At 55.4% G+C, this 14,986-nt stretch overlaps 4 protein-coding genes across 4 annotated transcripts; 2 read left to right on the top strand and 2 right to left on the bottom strand.

Annotated features, from left to right (window-relative positions):
* Positions 1 to 186: 186 nt before the first annotated feature.
* On the bottom strand, positions 187 to 6,888 carry WHR41_02185 (uncharacterized protein; the record flags this gene model as incomplete). Its single annotated transcript, XM_069370791.1, has 1 exon — positions 187 to 6,888. One exon carries the CDS (start codon positions 6,886 to 6,888, stop codon positions 187 to 189), a length of 6,702 nt encoding a protein of 2,233 aa, XP_069232156.1.
* A 454-nt stretch (positions 6,889 to 7,342) lies between these two features.
* On the top strand, positions 7,343 to 8,329 carry WHR41_02184 (uncharacterized protein; the record flags this gene model as incomplete). Its single annotated transcript, XM_069370790.1, has 3 exons — positions 7,343 to 7,375; positions 7,432 to 7,862; positions 7,915 to 8,329. 3 exons carry the CDS (start codon positions 7,343 to 7,345, stop codon positions 8,327 to 8,329), a joined length of 879 nt encoding a protein of 292 aa, XP_069232157.1.
* Positions 8,330 to 8,659: 330 nt separating this feature from the next.
* On the top strand, positions 8,660 to 10,754 carry WHR41_02183 (uncharacterized protein). Its single transcript, XM_069370789.1, has 2 exons — positions 8,660 to 9,469; positions 9,527 to 10,754. The coding sequence occupies exons 1-2, from the start codon at positions 8,867 to 8,869 to the stop codon at positions 10,058 to 10,060; spliced, it is 1,137 nt and encodes a 378-aa protein (XP_069232160.1). The 5' UTR covers positions 8,660 to 8,866; the 3' UTR covers positions 10,061 to 10,754.
* A 1,113-nt stretch (positions 10,755 to 11,867) lies between these two features.
* On the bottom strand, positions 11,868 to 13,806 carry tbpA_0 (TATA-box-binding protein). Its single transcript, XM_069370788.1, has 3 exons — positions 13,474 to 13,806; positions 13,324 to 13,411; positions 11,868 to 13,270 (listed from the first exon to the last, which is right to left on the bottom strand). Exons 1-3 carry the CDS (start codon positions 13,758 to 13,760, stop codon positions 12,839 to 12,841), a joined length of 807 nt encoding a protein of 268 aa, XP_069232161.1. The 5' UTR covers positions 13,761 to 13,806; the 3' UTR covers positions 11,868 to 12,838.
* Between the last annotated feature and the right edge of the window lie 1,180 nt (positions 13,807 to 14,986).

Raw genomic sequence — 14,986 nt, 5'->3', positions numbered from 1 at the left:
GTGCGATATACAAGTGCAGCTTACCTTGCAGATCCCGATACCACCGAAAGTAGTGGCTGGCAAGTAAAAACTCCATAATTTATGCATCGCTAGAAGCGCTGAAAATGAACAAAGTGGACCGAATACTCCCATTTTTATCCTCCGTGCGATCAAGGATCCTCCGATTCCGCCTGAATCACTATCGCTTCAATTCCTCCGCCTCCTGCGTCGATTTCTCTGCGCGCCACAGCTGCTGCGGAATGCAGTCACTGCCTCGAGCAGCTGATCCCTCTCCTCGCTAAAAGCACCCACGTCCAACACGACTTCCTTGGAGCTGTTACCACGTCGGACGAAAAAACGATCTCCAACCGCGTGCCAATCGTTCGTCGAGGACTGCTGCACCTGCCTCGCCGTGAAAGCAAATGTCTCCGGCCAACTTGTCGTCAAGGTGTCGGGCTGGAGGTCGTCCAAGAAAACGTCGGCGAACTCGTCTGGGACCGTCAACTGCTCTTCCAGTCTGGCCATCTGAGCTTGCAGGGCTCGCAATTGCTCTAGAACCGGCGCTGCAACCCCCGACGAACGCTGTATGTGATTCGAAACGACGACAGTGGCGTCGCAAAGCCTGACCATCACACTCAACGTCTTCAAAACGTGTGGCGCGTTCAGCACGTCCAAATGCACGAGCACCCAAGCAAGAGACTTCTGGATCGCCCCCAAGATCGCAGCCAGTTGCTCCACAACAGCCGCGATGCTGTTGATATTCTCGAAGATCGTGTCGTAAAGCAAGTTGGCAACTGTCATGGAACTAGCCTCCAGCATCGGCAAGGCAAAGATCCATGTGCAAGCACTCTTCAGTGCTGTTTCGATGTAAGCCGGAAACACAGAGGTGAGGACAATGTGCCTCAAAGAAGGCGCTTCTGGATCGCCCGACTCGTCTGTCCCCGACATTGCTTTGAAGAATTGATCGGCAAGGTACGTTTGCTGGTTGTCGAGAGCAGCTCGCTCAGACACGGTGTGCAGGAAGGTCACCAGTGTCTTCCGCGTTTTCTCCTCTGCAAGTTTGGGTACGAACCTCCTGAGCTTTCCGATCACATATGTCGGATCCGCAGCAGGCAGAGGGAATGCTGAAGAGTCAAGGAAGAACCGATCGACGGGACATATGTCGTGCGTGTATTGTTGCAAGAAGCTCACGACTTCTTGCACGAAGACGACGTAGGCGCCTTGAACGCCGCTGGCTGCTGACTCGACACTCTGTGATAGCTGAAGATCTTGGTAATTGGATTTCATCGCTTGCATCAATTGTCGGAGGATGTCACTATAGCTCCGCCGGAACTGCGGCACCGAGCGAGGCTCTTGGAAATGCACTTGATCAAAGTGCTGAGACATGTTGGAAAGCACGCTCGAAATGAGGCCGAGCCGTCTCTGCCGGAGCTCTTGCAGAGTAACCTCGTAGTGTGTGGCCGAATCTGACTTGACAAATGGCAGGTTCTCTAGCAGCGGCTCATCTGAGAGTACATTGAGCAGAGCCGCAGTCATGAGGTGCTGGTATTTCAGGTTCGACTCCCGCTCCACAAGCGACTTCATCCAGGCAGAAAGGAAGGTTTGTTTGAGAGAGTCGAAAGAGTTCAGATCTGCTTCGAGGATTCTGGCGAGGATGTACGGTGTGAACTTCCGATGTTGCGCAATATCCCGAAGCTGATACCAGGCACCTGGACTGTAATCATCGACGAAGTTGCTCCATGAACGGAGGCCTTTGGAGGTGAGATGTTTGGCGAGCTCAATCCAGACGTCAATGAGCCTTGCGAGGAGGCCATCATCGGGTGATGTCTCTGACCCAAAAGCATTGGACACCAATTGCGCCACACTGTCGTGTATGAGTGCAACGGTATCCGCTTCCTCATTGTTTTGGCTCGCATTTTGACCTATGGCAAACTCTTGCAATATGCTGAAGTCGCCGTAATCCTGGCTGTCCTCACTCGAAGCCTGAGCATGGGAAGGAGGTCGATATCGTCTCTGGGTATCGATGGCGGCTTTGGCGAGATCGAGAGCTTCTTTGTAAACACTGATCAAGCGTCGTTCGGAAAGATCAAATGAGTCGAGTGCCTTCCATGGTTCGCAGAATTCAACAAGGTACCTCGATCCGTCAATTGTGCTTGTTGATGTAACAGCTTGCCGAAAGGCAGCAAAGAGATCGACCAGCGTGGCCGCAATTTGCCGTTGATTGCTAGCGATTGTCCGCTCCAGCAGCTCATCGTTGATCGCGACGTCTCCTTGTGCCTTGGCTTCCGCGTATTGCTGCTCTGCTTCGGTACGCGCAAGACGATATTGCGCAGCGGTGATTTGCAACATATCCTTGAACCACTCAACGAAAGGTTCCAGGGCATCGAGTGGCTCGCTTCTTGACGCTTGGAAACTTGCAAGTCGAGACCACGCGCGTACACTTATTCTGCATGCTTCGCGGTGAGAGGTTGAGTGGTCGACTAAATTGCGCAGCATGTCCACGCGGAGTCGGTACATTGGCGGCGACGCGGAATACAAAGTGCAGAGCAAATCGAAGTGATTCCGCAAAGCGTCCAGATCTGCTTGTCTGACTTCTGTATCTTTGCGATAGATACGAGCATGGTTGGGGATCATGCGCCATGCTATGCCGCCAATCTTCTTATTCGTATACACAGCTTGTTCCGACCAGGTTCGCAGTGCACCAGCAAGCATCTTCAAGAAAATGGAGAACGAGCGATCATCTGGCGCCAGCTCCAACGAGATATTGTCAAGATCTTTGAGGTTATCGAGGAAGTCAGGCGAGCCCTTCCCTTCTTCGTTGTCGAGCAAACTCAGATTCCGACGTGCAAAGAAGTCGTAGACTAGGTTGAGTAAAGACTCGCACTTCCACCAGTGCCACGTAGCGAAGAGGCCGGAGCAGCGCATGAGACTCGCCCGCACATACTCATTGATGGAAGAGCCATGGATCTTGCTGCTTGCAGGATACAACTCCAGACAACAGTCGACCAGGGTCCTCGGCAAAGACCAGTCGACCTCTGAAGCCTCGTTACGGTTACTTTGTACGAACCCGCTCCAGTCTATCTCAAGGCTGGGCAGTACTGTGAAAATGCTGTACCACAGGTTGTCGATCGTCCTAGAGTCACTGAGATTCGAGGCATCCGCTCGAAGTGCTTTCCTGACGACTGCCCAAAACACCGACTGACTCTTCGAAGGGGCTTGCAAGCAATGATGGAGAATCACCATTCCAGCTATGGTTGAGTCATCATCTCTGATTCCAGCCTCTCTCTTTGACAGTATCCTTTGCTCCTCGTAAGCATCACGCAAATCACTGAGCCGATCGGGTACAAAGAAGGCAGCAAGCCGTGAAGCAACTTTATCGACTTGTTCTCGAATGCCACCGCGCATCGACTCCAATACGAGTGCGTTGTCGGAAATGATCTCATTCTGTCGAACTAGCACAAGGGCGTACTGCAAAGTCCTCTGTCGCACATTGCGGAAGTCTGTAGACCACCTTTGCACGTCATCCAGGATCTCCAGTAGATCTTGAACGACCAGCATCAATCGCTGGCAGCAATTTTTCCTGTCAACCGCGTCAAGGAAGTAAAGGCAGCTTGATATGTACCGAATGGTTGAACGCAGCATGTGGTCTACATTGAGCGTCACGGAGTTGATATGATCCTTGTGTAGCGGCGATGATGTGTTTTCGGAGGGCTGTATGATCGCAGATATTGCCGTAGGGATGTCAGCCATTGCGGCGTCAACCTCTTCAGACCACTCGCTCCATTCCCTCATACTGCCATTGATAGAGATACGAAGACTGCCAGTGCTTCGATCAAATTGTCTCTTGCCTAGAGCAAGTGCCGCTGCGAGATCTCCACTTCCAATAAACGTACTTTGATGGAAGTAGCTGCTTTTCGGAAGATGGCGGATGTCGAAGTCAATCGCATAACACGTTCCAGACGGACCAAGGCCTTGCACGACACGTTCTGAATCGACCAACCGAGTATCCTCAGGGTTCTGCTCAGGGTAAGAGATCGGTAACGGTTCGCTTGGTTGACGATATTCGCGGGTGTCGACTTCAATGCGTTGAGGGATGCGCTTCCGGGGCCTGCGGGTGACACGTGCCTTGCTAACAGCTGGTACGCTCGGTTGTAAGTCGCTGGCGCCTGATTCGTCGCGGACAGTGGGTGCTGTGGAAGGCTCGTGCAGAAATCTTTCAATCGGTAGTTCGCCTGGTGCCGGGGTTGCAGGCCGTCGTGCCACAGTCTCTGTTAGGATCTGAATGCGGCGTTGAAAAGCAACCGAGCGGTTTTCTTGCAGGTATGCGCTTTCTTGTGCCTCAAGCTGGGCTCCGCGATATTGAACTCCTGGCTGGGTCTTTCCGGAACCCAAGTTTCGTTGCAAAGTGTGGCTACTGCGTATTGCTAAGGAACGCCGTTTCGACGGATTTTGCCGCTTGGCTGGAGTCTGAGCTGGGTCCAACGCGCCTTGAGGCTTTGACGTAGCGTAAGTGGAAGGAGACTCTGCAACGGCCGAATTGAGTACAGCATCTTTTGAGAGCAAAGCTGTCGACCTATCGTTCGAGCGATTCGCCAGATCCGTAAATGGTGTCGTAGGTAAGGAACGACCCCGAGCCTCTCCATGATCAGAGTGTTGTTGGTCACGGCTTGTGTCTGCGAATCTTCGCTGTTCAATTCGTCCTCTTCTCCAGCTTTCCAGGGTAGCATTCGCTTCTTCAGTATCGTCGTGGGTTGCAAGACGAACGATCTTGTGCGAAGGTGAGTGTCTTCCTCCGTTCGGTCCACGCCGTGCTTGTCGTGCAGCAAGACGAACGAACTGAGGCTCTTTACCACCAACTGCAGAAGGAGATTTTGGCGCATCCAGTATTCCAAGCTGAGGCACTCTTCTGCGTTGCTTGCTGGAAGGGTTCGCATTTGGTCTCCGTTTGGTACCAGAGCGTTTTGACCGATGCATTTGTTTGAGGCCATTGCGCTCTTCAGAGAAATCTGGCACCAAATTGTGCTTCAATGCTTCGGTGATACGCGGGTGCCGCTTCCCTTTGTTCCTTGATGCATTTCGGTCTCGCGGCTGCCCAGCCAACATCGGGTCAAACCAATCGACTTCCATTTCATCACTGTCCACAGAGGCTTCACGAGCTACGTTGGACACTGTATGAGACGGCATTTGCTGGGGTACGGTAGGGGTTGGGTTGTCGGATTCGGATCCTTCGCCGCCATCCGAAATCTCAAGAACGTTTGGACGGGTGCCGTTTTGAGTGGTTCTGTGTATCATCCGAGCCACACCTTTCTGCGGTGTGGCCTGAGGCCCTGGTTTGTTTCCGACGCGGTCGTGAGTTTGAGCCGGCGGCAGAGGGCTTGACTTTCGGTCAATGTTGAGCCACGAAGCAGGGAGTACGCCTTTGATCCGTCGTTGCTCTCGATGCAGAAGTCTTTGGTCATCTTCTGATTGAGACTCGGATTCCGCTGATGTGTCTGTGCCAATCGTGACGGCAGAACGGACCCTCCGTAATCTGCGTGACGTTCGTGGTGGTGTGTCATCTTCAGACAGGGCCGCGGTATCTCCACCATGAGATGGCCTCAAGTCGGAGGAAATCTGCGGTGTAGGCAGGGGCAAAGGCGAGAATCGACGAGGAAGTCGGAATCCTTGCGGCGCATGCTGCGTCTCTGGCATTGAGCCGTGCGAGCTGAGCGGCGGAGAAGGGGGAACTGAGAAGTCGTCTTGGTGGATGAGTTGAATGGCTGCATCTCTTCTGGTCTTGGTACCGTGCGAGACCTTTTGTCGCTTCCGACTTCTGAGTCGGCCGGCGGTCGCTCGACTCTTCAGCAGCCTATCGATGTCTGGAAGCTCCTCCTCGGCATTGTGTGGTGGTGCATATCCTAAATTGATATCGAAGGAATCATCCGGTGGAAGTCCCGAAGAAACGAGGCTGCCGATGTGTGACGAAGAGCTGCTGGGCCGTGTGGCTGAACTCGAAGGCTGCATGCTTTCGTCATTGAGTGATGCATCCTGTGTCTCATTCGCCATCTGTTCCATCAGCCGCACAGGTCTCAAACCGCGCTCGCGGCATTGCCTTTGATACTGTGCTTTGTCATACATGTAAGGATGAAGCTGCTTCTCCTGCCTTGCTCGTAGGGAACGACGAGCACCTTGCGTGAGTAACAAGGAAGGAAGCTCGAACACGTCACCAGAATGATCTCCATGCGAAGACTGATTATTCATAATCGGTAGGAGCCTGTTAGCGCTGTCGGCGGCAAGGTCCAAGAACGTGGGCGGCGAGTCGGGTGGATCGCTAAGCTCACTCAATGGAGACGACGCTACGCTTGCGGGTTCTTGAGCTGATATTTGATCCACCGTCGGTATCTCACCGGCCGCGGCATCTTTCGATGCTGGGGCTTGCTCAAGAGACACAGTCTCTTCCCGGGCCATCGGTGCGCTCGATGAAATATCGTCGTACGCCGTTGGCACATCTTCGAGTCCCACTGCATGTTGCTCTGTCCTCGGAATGACTGGAACCAGGCCTTTTGCCTCATGGTTCCCTTGCTGGACAGATCTCGTCACCCGTCCATAGACGCTTTCGTGCGATTGTGTTGTCCATCCGGGCTCATCGTCCTTCTCCTGTGGAGGCCCAGAGACATTGCGCTGGACCGATCCATGGCCTTCAACCTCACCGAGTGAGAGCCTGGGGAGGCTCACTGGCTCGACAGACTCTGGCAATTGACCTGCACTGCCCGGCGACCGTGCATGATCTTCATCTTGTGTGTCATTCTTCTGCTGCTGGTCGATCTTGATTCGCTTCTGAGCATGGCCTGAACTTTGAGAATCGACGTCGAGACTGAGCTCTTCTTCGTCCGAGTCCTGCACCTCTCCTCGAGTCTGCCAGCGTTTCATTTGCGCCGCTCTTCATCACGTCCAAGGCATGAGTGTGGAGTTCGGAGGTCGGTAGGATTCAGATATTCAGCGGTTCGATTAGGCAGAAATGTCGATGTGTGTTGTTCTTTGCACGCATTACAGAACCAGAAAGTCGTGAAATCGTTATATCGAAAGCGTGGGCTTTGAAAATCGTGCGCTCCACGCCGAGTGCTTACACTTCAAGCAACTTCTCGACGTTCACGACTTTGGAGACGCGTTTGGCGCGTCGACTTTCGAAAGTGCCGTGAATCCGGCAGGTCTGACGAGCGCGGGGCTTAGCGCGATCTGTTAGCGCTACGTCAGCCAGCCTGACTGCGTGGCCGCCATCGCATATCAAACAAACGCCCGTCGAGGTCTGAAAAGATTGAAGACTTGTTTTCGCACAGCTCTCCGGCACTTCGACCTCACAGAAGCGAAAGCATCACTAGCTAACATGGCACAAGATCCGAGAGCGCTGCTCCAAAAGGCAAGACACAAGCTCTTTCCCCCGCACAAGGAACAACCCACTGATAAATATTTCAGGCCGACAAGGCCCTCTCTGGCGCCAGCGGTGGCTTCTCATTCTTCGGTGGACGCTCAGAGAAGTTCGAAAATGCGTGCGAGCTCTACACCCAGGCTGCGAACGCCTTTCGCATGCAGAAAGCAAACAAGGAAGCCGGCCAGTGCTTTGAGAAGGCAGCCTCGATACAGATGGACAAGCTGAACGAGCCGGACGACGCCGCAAACACACTCACAGATGCGTTCAAGTCGTACCGTAAAGACGAGCCTGAGGACGCAGCGAGATGTCTGGAGAAAGCGATCGGTCACTATACCCTGAGGGGCAACTTCAGAAGAGCAGCTGGCCACAAGCAGAACCTTGCTGAGCTGTATGAGCTGGAGATTGGCGACCAGAAGAGAGCGATGGAAGCATACGAGACCGCTGCTGGGTGGTATGAAAATGACAACGCCGAAGCGTAGGTTGGATCGAATTTCGTTCGGCGTACTTTCAAGCTGACTTAAACGCAGACTGGCAAACAAGCTCTACCTGAAGCTCGCCGACCTGTGCGCGCTAGAGGGCGACTACACAAAAGCGATCTCCAACTACGAGCGCATCTCACAATCGAGTATCAACAGCAATCTGATGAAGTGGTCTGTCAAAGAGTACTTGCTCAAGGCCGGCATCTGCCACTTGGCTTCTGGAGACATGGTCGCGACAAACCGCGCATTAGAGTCGTACCGCGAGCTTGACCCGAGCTTCACACAGACGAGGGAACACCAGCTGCTTGTAGATCTGTCAGAAGCAGCGGAGGAGGGCGACCAGGAGAAGTTCGCCGACAAACTGTTTCAGTTTGACCAGTTGACCAAGCTGGACAAGTGGAAGACTACTCTTCTCCTGAGGGTCAAGGAAGGCATAGAGGAGAAGGGCGAGGATTTCTCATGAGTCAAGTCTCAAGATAGCATGGAACATTGGTACGTCGCGATGGAGTTTGGAATGCGGCTTAACATTTGACTATGACTGGATAAAGCGACAGCTTGTCCGTATACACTGAATCGGCCTTCGCAGTATTTTACTTCGTCCAATGAGATGTGCGATGAGTTTAAATTCTGAGGCTGAGCCGGATACATGCAGGCACACGTGGCGGCGGTGATTCGTTTTGTCACATGCGGTGCTGCTGCCTTGAGCTCGACGTCGTCACAAACGCCCCACTTTTTTTCTACCTCAGGCAAGATGCACTGACTACCTCAGCTCGTGAATCTGCCTTGTGTTTCTTGCAAGAAGGTGGCTCTGTGCTTCACTTACAATATCAGTCAGTTCAGAACACAGCTCATTAGCATTCCAACACTATTTCGCGCGCAGGCTGGCAGCGGTTCAACATCGTCGCACCCGCGCTCGCTAATCACTGGTGACACACCCTCGAATACCGAAGTACGGACGTGAGCCTTATCCGAACACACATCTGACCAAAAACCCTCCAAAATGGGACCGCCTTCCTGGAGCTGCGACTGCTGCTGCGAGAGCTGGAACGACTACACCAGCATCAACATCGACGAAAGCCTCGTATGCGTCGCGTGCGTGCGCAAGATGTTCGACAAAGCGCTCGAGTTCGAGCACGAGTACCCGCCCACCTGGGCCGGCTCAATGCACCCGAGCGAGTTCAGCCACATCTTCTCGAAGGAGTACATCGAGAACTACAAGCGCAAGGAGCTCGAGTACAAGATGCCGCCGAGTAGGCGCGTGTACTGCCAGCATATGATTTCGCATGATGACTCGGGAGGTAGAAAGATTACTGAGCCCTGCGGCACTTACCTTGGTCCACGACAGAGGCTTACTGGACCGAACGCTTTGATTCTTGCGAGGTGCGAGAAGTGCACCAATGCGACTTGCATGGTCTGTGACGAATTCTCTAGCAATGCTGCAACCATGCTGCAGCATGTGTGTTCAGGAAAATCTCGAACGAATGAGAAGCGTGCTCAAGCGTTCGCCGGGCTTAAGAGAGGTCGCGATTGGCAAGAGTGTCCCAATCGACAGTGTGGCCGCCGCATTGAGCTCGCAGAAGCTTGCAATCACATGACTTGCCAAGTACGTCTTGACCGAACTTCTTTGGTCTCGAAAAACAGTCATACTAATATACTCTAGTGCGGCACCGGTTTCTGCTTTATTTGCGGGAAAACCGCGGACGGTGACAGCGACCATTGGGAGAAAGGAGGCTGTCCGAGGTACAACCAGCCTGGAGATCCCTATGCAGAGTACGATGACCATTATGGAGGAGACGACTCGGACTCCGATGACGACTCCGATAACGACAGCTACGCCGATCCACTGGAGAACGTGAGAGGCTTGTTCGAAGAAGACGAAGCCAGCGTTGCGGATGCACGAACCAATGAAACACGGACGGGAATGGATATGCTGAGAGAAGAGCTGGCGCGCTCGACATTGAGCGACGATGATGACCTATTAGAAAGAATATGGGCAGAACACGCTGCTCTTGAAAGGCCGCAGCCAGGCAGTATGTCTCTGGCAGAAGCTGTAATGCGTACGAATCGAGGGCTCACTGCCGAATGGGCAGGCGACGACGACTTGGACCAATGGTTCGATATACGTGGCGAACATCGCGTGTCTATGGAGGACATCGACATCGACCGCATGCTGTGGAGACTGTACGTGGAATGAACAGATTGACCTACAATTCGAGCGCTACAAAAACAGTACACTCAGTCTCATCAGCAACAACAGCTCAAATCAACAAACAACAACAACAATAACACCACCACCAACACCCATCACCAACCCATCAAGCCAGCCCCAACTGCTGCGGCGTAGCCAACCCTTTCTGCAACATCAACGCCACCGCGGGCATCGGATCGGCAAAAATCCTCGTCTCCTTCAGCTTAAACCCCTTCTCGGCGGCCGCGTCCTCCACATAAACGAACCGATACGTAGCCTCGAGGAAAACATTCCACATCTCCCCCTCCGGATCCCTCACCTCCCTCTCCACGCCCTCGAAACCAAGATAGCTTCTCGCGTGCCCGAACATCACCCAATCCTCCCCATCGCGCCACACCACCAGCTCCGTCGGATCGTGCTTGTGGCCGCCCGTGAAAGGCGCGTACTTCTCCACGAGTGCCGCGACCGCCGCGCGCAGCCCGCCGAAGCGCTTGCCGTCGCTCATTTGAACACTGTTGGGGGGAGGAAGGAAGTCAGTGGCCAAAAACACTGCGGCCGATTTCATTCTTTCTGCAACGCGAAGGCTCACGTGAAGTCCTCCGTCATCCACGCCTCGGGCTTCGCGCTCGCGTCCGCGAACCCCCGGCTGCGGTCGAACTCGCGCGTGTACTGCTCCATCCACGCCATGAGCGGGTGCTGGCGCGTGGCGGGGCCCCAGGAGCCGGCGTGGATGAAGGCTTGGGTCGTTGGGTAGGACATGGCTTGGCTGGGTATAGCTCTGAAAGGGTGGGCGTGATAGACGAGTTCCTCGAAGAAAAATGAAGATGCAGCGAGCGGTTTACGGGCTCGCGCGGCTTGCTATGATATATGTATGGATTGGTATCGCTTCCCCTCTCACAAACATGTCATCAGGAGACCGGCGCGCGAGTGCCTCGCCCTCCCCTCTCCCCCTCGCACGCTCGATAGATCTCGTCCTGCGCGCCGTATCGGTCGCCGGCCGAGCTGCAGCTACATCGCCGTCTACACTCGACCCGCCCGCCCGCGCAGTCCTGCAATGCAAGCGTCAGGCGAGCACGGCAGTGAAGACAAGCCACCGTGCTGTAAGCCGGGCCGGCGCTGAGCCCTGGCGATCACGATTCAGGCCGTGGCGTGATGTTTCGATGGAGTACCTACTGTAGAAACATCCGTCGCGTAACGGCAAAGACCCTGCAGAGTGTTTTCTCAGGCCCCCAGTGCAAGCCACGCGAAGCCATTCGAGTGGCGTCTGACTGAAGGCGGCGCTGCGATTCGTTCGGCGGGCGGCGTGAGCCTGAGCTGGTTGCCCTGTTTGTGCAGTGCGGGCTGCGAGTATCGTGATGAGCAATGCATGCCAGAGGTGAAAAAGCGCCGCGGTGAGATTTGTTCTCGGCAGGAGGGTGATCAGAATCGGTGATCGTGGCGGTGGTGAGACTACGGAGAGACGTTCATCGACTGTTGTGCAGCTGACGTCCGAAGCGAAGGAACACATTGTGCAAGTGGCGGGGAGACAGACGCATACCGTATACACTCAACAAGACAACGGCATTGCGCGACCCGACTGCCAATGCTCAACTCGGCCCGATGCTAATGGCCAGAACACACGCCGGCAGCTACCTTAACGCCCAGCACAACAGCGCCTGTGTCTGGAATCAACAAGACCTCTTCATCTGAGATTCGTCTTCGCAGAACTGATGAGGATGACCTCTGGATGACCGGATGTGGTGAAACGGGCAACAGCAAGTAGGCTTCACGACAGGGGGTTGGGCAGTGATGGAATGAAATCCGAGAACCGTCCTGGCAAGAAAGAAAGTCTCCATTCCCTCAATCTATACCATACCCTACCATACCACACCATACTCTCTCACCCCACGACCCCCCCTGAACCGCGCACCCTTCCACTCCATCCTCCCAGGTAGCCCACATCCCCAACCCCTTCTCAGAAAAACAGCAGCCCTACCAGGGGGGTATACGAAGGCACAAACACCGACCGCACCTGCAACTGCAACTGCGCGCGAGTGGTGAAAAGAGAAAAGACGGAAACCAAACCCGACAGAAACCCACCCGATCCCTCCGAAACCCAGCCCCAGTCCCCCTAAAGCGCCCACGAACGACTACTCCGCTTCCCTCCTTTCCTTTCTCTGACCGAGCAAGCAAGCAGTTTTGTGAGAGTTTTTTGTATGTTTGGTTTTTGGAGTTTTGAAGTTGAGCGAGCGAGCGGGGGCGATCGCGTCCCGCTGCTTGCGAGTGAATTGTGTGCTTGCCCGTTTGCATACCCTTCAAGAGGGCAATTGGGCGAGCGACACGATTGATTCTAGTTGATGTTTGTTGTGTTTGAGAAACGACGAAAAAGGTGAAGGGAAAAAAAACGTTCTTTTCCGGAAGTCTGAAAAACCCGCCCATTGGAAAAGCCTCATTCGCTTCATTGAGGCCCCGGAAGAGGAAAGCAGAAGAAAGGGGTGATAGTTCAACGCCGGGAACACCTCGCCATGCAAGAAAGCAGGAAAAATCAAGAATCTCTTTTGTTGTGGAAAAAGCTTCGACCGGGTCGAGCTGTTGCTTCTCTCGTGTTGCGGATGCTGGCTGGGTGATGTCGTGAACAGCGCAGCAGGCAGGAAAGAGTTGACAAGACAGGCATCGCCGTTTGGTCAGAGAGGCCGGCATCAAAACCTCTGGTGGGTATTCTTTTGGTGGTACAAGTCGTGTTCGATGATGATGGTACAGGATGCCTGTTGGTTGTGGGTCACGACGAGCACGTCAAGGCTTGTTTCAAGTCTTGCGGAAGTCGGAGAGCACGGGGTAGATGAGCTCGAAGGCCTGGTAGATCTCCTCGCGCACCTTGGCGCCGGTCAAGACGATCTTGCCGGACACGAAGATGAGCAGGACGATCTTGGGCTTCATCATGCGGTAGATGAGACCCGGGAAGAGTTCGGGCTCGTAAGAGCTGAACATGTGGTGACGGCTGGCCAGGCCCTCAAGGCGAATGGGGAACTTGATGTCGCAAGAACCCACTATGTTCTGGATCTTGAAGTCCGTGAACTTCGCGTTGAATCCGAGCTTCTGGATGATACGGGCGTACTTGCGAGACGCAAGCTTGCTGTCGTCCTCAGATTTGGCGCCAGTCACGACCATCTTGCCTGAGGCGAAGATGAGTGCGGTGGTCTTGGGCTCACGGATACGCATGATCACGGCGGCAAAACGCTGGGAAGATATTAGCTCAGGGTCGCATGCCGTCAAGGCTGCTGCGCCCATACCTTTGGATTGTATTCAGCGTTACGGGCGTGCAGAGCGATGGTCTTCAGGTCAAGACGGCAGTCAAGGTTGACCGTAGCGACGATGTTTCTTTGTGAAACTGTCAACACTCGAGTCCTCAAGCGTACACACATGACAAAGGCAATACTCACTGTAGCGTCGGGACGATTCCACTGACACCCTGGCCTGCGCCAGGCGTCGCAGCCGGAGTGGCGGGAGTAGCGGGAGTCACCCCGTTGCCTTGCTGCGCGGCATTACCTCCCTGCGACTGACCGTTCGGAACGCCGTTCTTGTTCGCCTGCTGTGCTTGTCCATCTTTCTCAGATGAAGGCGGAGTAAGGTGGCCCGCTGCGCCGCCCGAGTAGCCGGAGAGCGTGCCGGCGGCCGTGAAGTCCTTCGCCTGCTGCGCGGTGGCCGGGTGGGTCATGTAGGGATCCATGATGACGACGGTGATGTGATTGCCTTTGAGTGATGAGGCTCAAAGGACGATCGAATGAAGGATGCGACGACTGGTGAAGGTCGCGCGCGGGTCAGTCTGACGAGAGACTGGAGAGTCAGAGCACGAGGTGCGATATGACAGATGCGCCGGCGAGTGTCGCGAGGCGGAGCTCGTGCGCGTGACGATAGCGATGACGCTAGGTGTGTTGTGTGTGTGTGATGTGAAGCTGGGTCGTACCAGAAGTGGGAGATGAACAAGCGAATGTCTCCCTCACTCACTGCAGAGTGGTACTGGTGGTGGGCGCGACGGAGGCGACGACGAGGTCGGCGCGGTGATGGGTGGCGGGTGAAGGCGCTGCCGGCAATGCCTTCAGTATTAAAGGGTTGGAGTGAGTCGGCCGGGGCTGGTCGCGATGCGCGCAAGGCTGGGTGGAGAGCGCGGTCGCAGGCGCGGAGGCTCTCAGCGGGCGCACGTGACTGCTGGCTCGACTGCTCGGTCGCGGGCGCTGTTCCAATCCAAATGCGCGCTTTGGTCCCCTTCTAGAGAGTGAAATGCACCGCGAGAGGGCACAATCGAAAGAAATGGGGCTCCGTGGTTAGGAAAAGTCTTGATTTCGAAGCTACGGAGTGGATGGGTGAGGAGCGTCGCGGGACGAGGGCAGGCGGTCGGGGAGGGCTGGCAGCGCGAAAAGTCGGGGGACAGCGGCCGTACTTATAGGCGGCGCGCGGGCGAGCCGTCGCTGGGGCTGCGGCGCGCTGATTGGCCGCGCGCAGCCGTGCACGGCCCGCCGGGCGTGAAATTTCTCCACAACGCGCGCCCCTATGCGTCATCTAATCACCACGCCAGCCAGCCGGGCAGCCAGCCAGCACGGCGTCGGTCGCGGGCGGCGGGTCAGCAGCGGCCATGAGTGCCGGGGCTCTGCGCCGTCGCAGCGGAGGCAAACCGGCGACACACCGCGAGGGCAGCAGTGTGCGGCGGGAGAGAGAGGGAGAGAGACAGTAGTGGAAGGAGGCGGCGACGGCGGCAGGGAGGTGCGAGGAAGGCGAGGCGGGCGCAGTGAGTCACATCTCCGTCGCGGCCAGGGGCCGTGGGCAGCAGCAGCGACGATGGAAGAGCCTGGAAGCCCGCCTGAGGCAGCCTGCACGCAGGCCCGCAAGCAAGCAAGCAAGCAGTCGGACACCACGCACCTGGTCGCATCCACGGCCGACGCGCGCCACGCACAACGG

This window comes from Cladosporium halotolerans (genome assembly GCF_011745625.1).
Source record: "Cladosporium halotolerans strain TM138-S3 chromosome Unknown Sca5, whole genome shotgun sequence".
Taxonomy (NCBI): domain Eukaryota; kingdom Fungi; phylum Ascomycota; class Dothideomycetes; order Cladosporiales; family Cladosporiaceae; genus Cladosporium; species Cladosporium halotolerans.
This window is presented reverse-complemented; position numbering and strand designations above follow the sequence as displayed.